At 41.8% G+C, this 10,886-nt stretch overlaps 1 protein-coding gene across 1 annotated transcript; it reads right to left on the bottom strand.

Annotated features, from left to right (window-relative positions):
• Window positions 1–7,483: 7,483 nt before the first annotated feature.
• On the bottom strand, window positions 7,484–10,366 carry LOC112200691 (auxin efflux carrier component 2). Its single transcript, XM_024341699.2, has 6 exons — window positions 9,115–10,366; window positions 8,476–8,758; window positions 8,208–8,293; window positions 7,943–8,100; window positions 7,695–7,771; window positions 7,484–7,586 (listed from the first exon to the last, which is right to left on the bottom strand). The coding sequence occupies exons 1-6, from the start codon at window positions 10,364–10,366 to the stop codon at window positions 7,520–7,522; spliced, it is 1,923 nt and encodes a 640-aa protein (XP_024197467.1). The 3' UTR covers window positions 7,484–7,519.
• Between the last annotated feature and the right edge of the window lie 520 nt (window positions 10,367–10,886).

The raw sequence follows: 10,886 nt of genomic DNA, 5'->3' as shown, positions 1-10,886 counted from the left end.
TTTTTACCAATAAAAACGCTAAAATATATTCAAGTTTTCTAATTTTTTTTTTTTTGTTTCGATGTTCGTCTATTTTAACCCATGTCAAAAGGTTAGTAAGTTAACAACTATGAGCAATGAAAAAAAGATTGATTTTTTTTCGTGTTGTAAATTTTATTTTCGCTGGTCACAAAGAGTATTGCAAAGATTTTTATGAAGATAACATTAATAGTTTTGTGAATTAAATAACGAATTAACGATGAGGATGCAACAAAAAGACAAAAAAAAGTAATAAATTCAAATTTGGGTGGAGAATATGAAGATTATTGTTATCCAATAAGAAATTAAGTAGTTTTTGTATTTAATTAATTTGTTATTGTTTTAGGGAATCAGAAATTGAGAGATAATCGCTGTGTCTCCTCATTGATAATAGGAGCCTCTTTATATAGAGGATTACAATGCATAGAGTTAGAATCATATAAGGAAAAATAATCTCTAGATTCTTTTAATTAAACCCTATTACCACTAGGTCAAGTAACCTAGAGTTTGGGCCAAACACAAATAGAGATATCCTTAAACACTCCCCCTTGTGTTGTCCAAACGCGGTGCTTCTCTCGTTGCCTCGTTAATAATCTTGCCGAGTAACAAAAACCCAGTGGGACAAAAATAACCTCGGTCGAAGGGGAAAAAGAGCACAACACACCCTTCAGGTTTCGAGGTGAACATGTAGACATCTCCCCCTGATGTCTGCGCCTCCCCCTGATGACTACGATCATGGGAGTTCAGATAATTTCCGCAAGCCAATTCTTGCCACATGTTTCTCAATCGTGGATTTGGGCAATGACTTAGTAAACAAGTCTGCCTCACTGTCCTCAGATTGAACCTAGTTCACTTTGATCTCGAGGAGAGTCTGTTGTTGCTGATTATGCTTGGTGTTATCGCTTTTGATGTAGCCTAGCCTTATTTGTTCAAAACAAGCAGCATTATCCTAAATGCTCGTAGGCTCATCTGTGGTAGACTTCAAACCACAATTGTTTGAACATGCGTAATTATGGATCCAATCCATATATACTCACGAACCACTTCGTGAAGAGCAATGATCTCTGCATTGTTTGAAGATATAGCGACTAGGGTCTATTCTGTAGACCTCCAAGATGTCATGGTCTTTTCCCATGTTGAACACTTACCCGGATTGGGAATGACCTTTGTGTGGGTCAGAGAGATACCCAATATCAGCAAAACCTTCCAAAACACTTATGCCGTTTTGCGATGGGGATAGTGGACGCAGGCCAGTGTTGGCGGCGTACCTGGTGTGTGACGGGTCCAAATCCATCATCTCTTTGTAGGGATAGAATAAGCCCATATCAATCATACATCTCAAGTCTCGAAAGATATCTTTTACACCAATCCAATGGCGTCGCGTTGGCGCAGAGCTATATCTAGCTAACAAGTTCATTGTAAACGAGATGTCCGGTCTTGTGCAGTTAGCTAAGTACAATAATGCGCCTATTGTACTCAAGCAAGACACTTCTGCCTCTAGCACATCTTCATTATCATCCTTCGAATGAAGAGGATCCTTTTCAGGATCAGGACTACGAACGATCAGGGGGGTGCTTGAAGGTTTGACCTTGTCAAATGCCTAAGCATCTATCAACACGGTGCTCAAGTTCCAAACCGAGACATAATCGTGTTCTCCAAAAATCCTTCATCTCAAACTCAGACTTCAAGTGTTTAGCGGTTTCCCTTAACTCTTTAAGGGCTCCTAATAAAGATCATGTCCAACATGAACCGCGATAGAATCCGAAACTTGTTATAGAAACGCGTGGGCATATCCCTTCCCAATCAAGTAGTCACTTTAGTGAGCGTTTCAATCTTATTGTAAACACGCCCCGTGGTCTAGAGCCTCCTGACTTGGGTAAATGAAGTTCACTATGAACCTTCATGTATATTCCGTATCTAGATCCCCATAGAGATACGTAGTGACCACATTTGTAAGCTGCATGTTCAGTTATTCGGAAACTACCAAACTGAGAAGGTAGTGGAGTGCAATCACATCCATTACGAGAGAATATGTCTCATCGTAGTCGATTCCAGGGCGTTTTGTGAGAAGCCTTGCGCCATAAGGCGAGATTGCCATCTCTTTTTCTCATCACGCTTTCTAACGAAGACCCATTAGTCAATAGGTTTTATGTCAGGAGGTGTTGGCATTACTGGCTCAGAAAACCTTCCTCTTCGTTAGAGAATCCATCTTAACCTGGATCGCATCTTTCCATTTAGGCCAAATTTCTCTACGTTGGCATTCATTCATCAACAGAGCGTCGTTCGATATCATTAGACTCAATAAACTCATGCGCAATGAAATGCGCAACTACATCATCTATTATGATGGAGTTTCTATCCCACGTCTCATGTACACTAGTGTAAGTTTCATAGAGCTCTATATTCTCAGGAATAGGTTTTGACGTTGAGGCGTCCCCCAACGATAACCATAACCTGGAAGATTCTCATGAGACGGATTTTGAGTGTCGATGATTCAAGGATTGGTTTGTGCCAATGTATCCTTCGAACCCACGGGCCTCCCATGCATCATAGCTGGGGCCATGGCCTATAAAGCCAGAGTGCCACTCTCTTTGGCGTTGGCGCCATGCCTACCTCCGTGTAGGGTGGCGATACGTCCTCTCGTAGGGACGTCCTTCCTTGCAGGCATGTTTGCAGCATATTTGTGTGATCTCGTCACTTTAATAGGGATCAAGATGAGACATAGTGGGGACAGACCACGACAATTCTTATCATTCCTATTGAACATCTGTGTTCTTATCTCCCCCGAACGACGGGAAGACTGTTTCATCATAGTGACATCCGCAAGTCTAGCGGTAAGGAGATCGCCTTGCAAGGGCATTAAGTGGCGGACGATTGTGGGAGTCTCAAATCCAACTGAGTTGCCCATTCGTCTATAATGACCTATCATAGTGCGCTGTGGCGGCGCTATGGGCACATAAATGGCTCACTCTAATGTGCGTAAGTACAAAATACTTGTACCCAGTCACTAGCTGTAACACATAGGTACATTGAGTGGCGGTAGGTCATAGACGAATTAGCATAGCTACATGCAATATTGCAGCACCCCAAGCGGATATAAGGAGATTGGTGCGCATTACCAATGTCCGGATTACCATCGTAGTCGTTTCCGCAAGATCATTTGGGTATGGACATGGGAATATGATGTCCAACATCAGTCCCAATGCAATAACCATCGAGAGTCTTCGATGTAAACTCACTAGCATAGTCAAATCCAATTGACTGAATATGATGATTAAGGGAGTGAGCCCGTTGTCATATGATATGTGCTAGGAGTGTAGCATAAGTAGCATGGCAAGTGGACAATGGCACAACACGTGACCTGCGTGTTTGCGTGTCAACCAACATCATGAGATATTTAAACATCCGCAAGTTGGTTGAATCAGTCCATATAATCCCTATGGATTAGATGTAAGAACAGAATGAGTATTTCCATATCCTTTGCGTAGAACGGTCTCAGTCCTAATTTCTTGAAGGAACTGGCTTTGCAAAATGAGCGAGAGGCCTTAGAAGCAACCAATGAGGATTTTGGTTGGGCCTGAGCATCTGTAGCGCTATTAGAAGTAAAATGTGTGACTACATCTCCCATCATGGCGTTGGAGCCATGGAAATTAGCATGTATGGCGTCATGGCCACTAGGAGGAACAACCATGGCGTTATGCTCATGGTTGGCGCCTTTTATGGCGTCATCAGATTCTTGCTTTGTTTGCTCAAAAGGATGGATGTCCGTGTGAAGCCTTTAGTAGACGGATCATCATGTCATGACTAGGATGATCTATCCTGTCGTGACAAAGCCAATATGTGTCTAAATCCAAGAGATCTTCTCTCATAGCTTTATTGGATTTAATAGCTCGAATAGTGACATAGAGTCCACTAGAGAGACACATAAACTTCTCTAAGATGCGCCTTTGCTCGCAATCGTTAGAGGTTTTGCAAAGGAACTCATCTCCTTTCTCTACATGCATTTTCGCATGGAATCCGTTGGCTATTCATAGGGCAATTTGCCTTAAGAGCGTAAAGAGTTTCTGTGACAGTAATCAAGGTGCCATTTGGCAATGGGAACTTGGGCTATTCCATGTCCTCGAATTAATATTGATGGCCTAGCCATCGTAGTCACAAAGTAATATGCTCAGAATCAAAATTGAGTCATAATGAAAAGAACTCGAAATTTTATTCATAAGCCAACGGAGTACATCATTGTCTCTTAACCATTAGGGGAATCTAATCCAATGGCATTTACTACAAAGTATATGGCAATTGCCTATTACATCTCTTGGAAAAATAAAGACTTAAACAGAATTGGCGATCTATCGATCCCAGCCAGATTTGTAGTCTTCAACCCTTCATTCTAGATCATCTTCTTGATCTTCTTGTTCTACATAGTGAGCTTCTCTTGCTTCACAATATGCTTTGTAGGCGATGATAATTTCTTCACGAGCTCTACAAATGTGTGCCCAATGATCAGACACTCCACATCGAGAACATACATCTCTTTGCTCAAACTCCATTGATTGAGGCGCTTTGAAAGCGTCATTTGGATGGCTCTTAGTGTTGGTGGCGCGGCCAGAGGCGTTGCCTCCCTCTCTCTTTCCACGTTGACCTCTTTGGTTCCGTGTTCGCCTATTTTGGCGATTACCTTCCCAAATAGAGCGATTATATGAACCAGAATGTCCAGAAGTATCCCTAAGATTAGGGTTTCGCTCTTGGCGCCCTCTCTTAGAGGTGCGACTATAATTGGATTCCGGAATATGCTCTGTTTCCACGGATCTCGAATTATAGTTCTTCACAAGGATATTGTCATGCTTTTCAGCGACATTCATAGCTCTAATGAGCTCATGAAACCTTGTGATCCGTCTTGCATTAACATCGATTAGATAGTTCTTAGTAACCATCAATGCAGAGACGGGGAAGGTAGAGGGAGTCTTCTCAATCAACATCGCACGTGTGATCTCTTTACCACAGAATTCCATTAAGGATTTAATGCGAAGTGCTTCCGAGTTATAGTCAGAACTAACTTGAAATCACAGAAGCGGAGGCTATGCCATCTCACTTCTAGGTCAAGAAGCAGGGAGTCACGGACGTTGCCAAATCTATCTTCGAGTGAGACCCACAGCCTTCTGGGGTCTTCTTCATTCATACACTCGTACTGGAGCGAATCATCCATATGACGAGTCATTAGGATGATGGCTTTCGCCTTATTTTCCTCTAAGGCTGCTCTATTTGCTTCCAAAGCTTGAGCTTGCTCAATAGTTAGCACGTCTTGGCTAGGCTCGAGAATAGTATTCAAGATTCCATCGGCCTTGAGATGCTGGCGGATATCACGAACCCACCTGTGATATTCAGAGCCAGTTGTTCCCAATTGAGCAAAGTCCAATTTGTTCAGGTTACTCATCCTGAAAGAGAACAAGAAAAGGGTTAGTTTCGGAGAGGAAAAAGCTACCACGAAAACATATAAAATTTCTGAGCGTAGTTGCTTCCAAGAAATTAGGAATTTCCGAGCGTAGTCGCTTCCAAGAAATTCGATTCCAAGAGGGATTGGATTAGATCGAAACAATGATGCAAGTGGTCGATCATAAATTCTCTACAAACTCTAAGTTTGGAGATCTCAACAAGCTCCAAGCTTGGAGTGAGCACGAACCCCTACAGTTCGGCTTAATTATGTCTCCCCTATGAAGAAGAAAGGGGGGTAGAAGAAGGGAGGTTGCAAGTCCCCGAAAAAGAAGAGAAATTGAATTTAAAAACTCTAAAAACGGGAACGTTTAATAAAAAAATACCTCGAAATAGGTCGCCGGAAAATGTGTCCGGAAAATGTCCGAAAAAGTCTCCGGCGGCAGCCGGAATAGTGAAACGGTCAACCGGCGTTGACCTGATTTGACCAGTGCTGACGTGGCGCTGGTTCGGGGCTGACGTGGCGCTGGGTCCGCTGCCTACGTGGATGATGACGTGTCAGGTTCTGCTGGGCTAACGTCAGTGGGCTGCTGTGCTGGCGTCATCGGGCTTCTGGGCTTGGGTACTTTCTTCTTCTGGGCTGAAAGCTTTTGGGCTCGGTGGATGGGCTGCAGTCTCTCCCCTCCTTTTTTTTTCTTTTCTTCTCTTTTCTGCCGGTTTTCTGCAGAATTTTCAGTTGGCCTGTTCACACACTTTTAGGAAGGTTTTCAGGTAATTTCTTCCGGTTCTGGATTTCTGGGTTTGATATGCTACTGCTGGAAAAATTTGGTAGCAATTGGAAGTCCAGAAGGTGGTGAACCGGTGAAATATTTACTGCGGGTTGTATGGAACTTCCGGTGGCCGGTTCGGTAGATTTCCGGCCGGTTCTTGGGGTGTGGTCACCGGTTCTGGACTCCTGGGATCGAGTTCTTCAAGGTGTGAGGTGGAGGCAGAAAATGCTTCAAGGTTTTGTATTCGGATTCAAGGTTTTTAGCTTCTTGAATCAGGGTTTGGCTATTTGTTTCAGGGTTAGGGCTTCGTGCTGATAACATGTTTTAGGGAATCAGAAATTGAGAGATAATCGCTGTGTCTCCTCATTGATAATAGGAGCCTCTTTATATAGAGGATTACAATGCATACAGTTAGAATCATATAAGGAAAGATAATCTCTAAATTCTTCTAATTAAACCCTATTACCACTAGGTCAAGTAACCTAGAGTTTGGGCCAAACACAAATAAAGATATCCTTAAACAGTTATCTGTTTATTTATTTTTACAGGTTTGAATTTTAGAAAATTAGTGTACTTATTAGTCATTTTGTATTTGGATAATATAGTCTTTCTATAATTCAAATGTTCGTAGAGTGAACTAAGAAAATAGTATGGTGGCAATAGCCACACCCAAAATTAACTATATAGGGTTAATAATTTAGGAATTAGTTAAGCCTATCCTTTTTTTCTCAGTTGTTGATAACTCCTAATTAATTCATCTACGACTTAACCTCATCATTTGGAAATCTTTCATATAATCTCTATCCTTAACTCCTAAAACACATATTCACGCAAAGCTCAGACTAAAGTACAGAAAGAAGTTTCCGATACCAAAGACGAACTTTGGAAAACAGCCAGCAAAGTGAGGGGTTTTCATCTGTTTCACTCTTCAAACCCTCATCATTTGGAATTTATCTTTCATCTGTTTTACTCTCAACCCCTCAGAGAAAGAAGTTCTCAGCCTCCGATTTGCAGCAGCACCAGTCGACGCGTACACCTACCTCATGGTTTTACGCTTTTTGAAAAAAAAAAAAAAGAACTGTATGTTTTTGACGCCTTTGCCCCTAGTCATGAAACACAGCGTTTTGACGGCCAAAACCCACCTTCCACACCTTAAGGCGCTGCTGAGGCGTGTTTTTTAATACATTGATATCATAATAATGATACATAATACTTTCCTACAATTTTCTGTTCAAGACATTTGATCATTCACTCTTCCTCCTAAGCCTTGGATATATTTCTTCTGCCTTCAATTTTGCCAGAAACTAGAGTCCGATGAGAATATAGTAGACTATTGTCACAGGCAAGGCAAGCAACATTCCAAAAATGACCCTGCAATAATTGGAATACCGTAATACAAGTTAGAGTTTTTTCATTACTATTTACCATCATTCATGAATCATTTTATGGGTTTTTTTTTTCAGAAATGTAAATACTTACGCAGTGCTAAGTATGTCTGCGTGAACATTGTATTCTTTGGCAAATACAAAAGGAACAATCCCTTGAGGAAGAGCAGCCTGTGAAAAAGGGATAAATATTCTATTTGTGGTTAGCTTTTAATTCAGAAAAAAAAAAAAAAAAAAAAAGAAGAAGAGGGAAACATAGTAAACTTATATGGTATTATCTTAAATTGTCAATTAACTAATGAGATTTCCCGAGTGGATAGTTTGAAGATTGAGTTGGTTAACCTGAAGTATTGCAACACGCAAAAGAACTCCACGAAGACCAACAGCTACGGAGCATGCAGCAATCACTGCTGGGCCTATCAAGAACCTAACAGCCATTCCGAATGTTGCTACTGCTTTTCCACAAGCTATGATCTTTGGTTGCAAAGCCATGAATAAACCTGAAACCAGGGAAGAAAAAAAAGGGGGTTATTTTGGATGGATACAAGATTTGCATTGTATTAGTTACCATATTTAGGTGGTCAATCAGTCAATAGAAGATGCATACCTAGACTGAACATAGCCATCCCTAAGCCAGTATCAGATAATATTGATATGGATCCACTTACAATTTTGGGCATTTTGATGTGCCACCTGGCAATTAAAAATGTTGATGTGGTTGAGGTAACGCTGAGGGTTCAAGATATTCTTATTCAACTATTCGTATAATATTTATTAATAATATCATGCCTTTCATGCAAGTAGGAATACTTCTTTTGACCGACTTGTGTGAAAGGCGTGGTTTGGAAAAATAAAGAAAAGGAAGAGAGGTGTACTTGTATGATACGAGAGACCATGCGAGACCAAGGAGACTGGCGTAGCTGTTGGGATTTCTAATGAGCTTTCTCCACACCATGATCAGTATAAGCCTAGTCATGACACTTGCAGGAGGCATCTGTTGCTTCTTTGTCACACCTCCGTCTTCCATGTCCATCTTCTTATGGCGACTACTATATGAGGTTGCACTTGCTGGAAACTTTGTTCCTTCTTCTATTTCGAGCTCGACATCTCCACTCATTTTCCTTCCAGAACTCATATTCTGACTCAATTCATGCATCCCTGCACATCTCAGGACACATTTGTTATAATATAAGTAATGATTTTGGATATATATTGATCATTAAAACATATGCACTAAGTATAGTGACTCAGTTATTTAGTGAACGAATTTGATCGATTCGGGATCTTGGAATTATTAATGCAATATTTTTGAAAAAAAAAAAAAACACAACAAATAGATAGATCCCGAGAAAATTGATCATTTGTTTTCTCTTGTCATGTAAAAAGGAAATCAGTTGTCTGGTTGATTTGAGTGTCGGTTTGAACTTGAAATTGTTGGTGTTAGAATTTGCTAGCAATTTACTATATAACAAATATGGTTTGGAGGTGAGATCACACGGATATTATTTGCTCACCTCTTGAACCAGCAATTGGATGATCATGTTGAGCAGCCCTAGAAGAATCAATGCCCCCAAATTCAGTCGAGGCAGCTCGGTTAACTGCATGTTTCTGACTCCCTTCGGAAACCGACGAAGCACTCGAGCTCCAAACAAACATATGAAGCTCCTTATTAGACACTGCACCACCACTGACAACGGCACCAGCACCGGCGCCGCCGCTTTCCTTCTTCTCCGGTCCGCCACTGGTAGACCTCGAAAACATGGGATTTGGAGGCGGGTACGAAGGCACCGTCCCGGCATTGAAAAGCTCACCGCTCATGCTCCTTGCCCCTCTCTTCATATCCTCATGAAAATTTGAAGTCCTCGGAGCTACGCCTTTCGATGACTGGAGCGAGTAAACATCGCCAAACCCGCCCTTGAAGCTGTTGGTGCAACCGTGTTTAGGGCTCTGCGCCTCTCTGGAATTGAACATGGTGTAGAAGTCAGCCTGGTTGAAGCTGGATGCCCTCGGCGTCTGTTCACGAGACGACTGAACGGAATAAATCTCAACGCCGGTCAGGTTCGAAGCTCGAGGAGTCATGCCGGAATTCAAGGAGTTGAACCCGTGCGACTTGATAGACGACACCATCGACGACGCCGCCGATCTTCTCACCACCACATGTAACTTCCCATCCTCTCCAATCTCGGCATCCGTCTCCAAAGGTTCTCGTCCGTTAAGCGAAACGACGTCGGAGTCCACCCGAAACGAGGTGATGGACCCAGCGGTTTCCGGGAACTGCTCTGAGATCAAGAGTTTGGCTCCTCTGTACTCGAACATGAAGAGCATGAGAGTGTACCAGATGACGCTCTGCAGCACCACGATTTGAACCATGAGAGTGGCCGAAAAGTCGCCGTACATGGCCTTCAACAGAGGAATGCCCATGACGAGAGTGTTGGGGAGAGTCGAGAGGGAGAAGAGCGAGATCATCCACTCGAGGTTGCCGCGCTTGGAGAAGATCTGCCAGAGGAATAGAGCCACCAGAATCACCACTTTCTGCAACGAGTCCGCCGCTATGAACCGGTAGTTCATGACGTACGGATCATTGGAAGAAATTAAGTGAAAGGAAAGCAAAGGAACGGCAAAAACCGCCACGAATCGGTTGATGCCGGAGCATTGGTCCGGGGTGAAGATCTTCCACCACCGGACCGAGCCATAGGCCAAGATCATGGCTACGTAAAGCGGCACAAGGCTCGCAAGGACCTCGTAAATGTCCTTTCCGCTGATCATGGTTCAGTTCTTCAGTATTTTGATGATGAGAAAGAAGAGAGAGGTGGAGAGGACGAGTAAAAGTTTTGTTTGTCTTCTCTTATAGAGAGTTTCTTATAGAGAAGTCTGTTTTTGGGGCTTATATTTATTTTCAAAAAAAATAAAATCTACAAAGCACAGAAGAAAAAAAAATCTATAAAGCAAAGGGAAAAAAGTCTAATATCATTAGATACTCAAATTAATTAGGCATGAATTTGAAGAGAAAAAAAATGTGACGTTTGAGGAACCGATTTTACAAACGATGAGATGACAAAAAATTCTTTGTATCCAGAGTTGAGGTTTTAATCTGTAATAGCTTACTCCACCATATTAGAGCATCTTTAGCAATGCTAGCTATGTTTTAGTCAAACTTTATTTAAAATAGCTAAAAAGTTATTTTGGCTAGCCACTTTAGAAATACATCTGCACCAGTGCTTTCTATTTTAACTAGTTTTGAATTTATATTATTTTTTAAATGAAAATTAAATAGTTTAAATATACT

The sequence above is a fragment of the Rosa chinensis genome, chromosome 4 (genome assembly GCF_002994745.2).
Source record: "Rosa chinensis cultivar Old Blush chromosome 4, RchiOBHm-V2, whole genome shotgun sequence".
NCBI classification, from domain to species: domain Eukaryota; kingdom Viridiplantae; phylum Streptophyta; class Magnoliopsida; order Rosales; family Rosaceae; genus Rosa; species Rosa chinensis.
The sequence above is the reverse complement of the archived record's forward strand: the minus strand, read 5'-3'. Positions and strand labels throughout refer to the sequence as shown.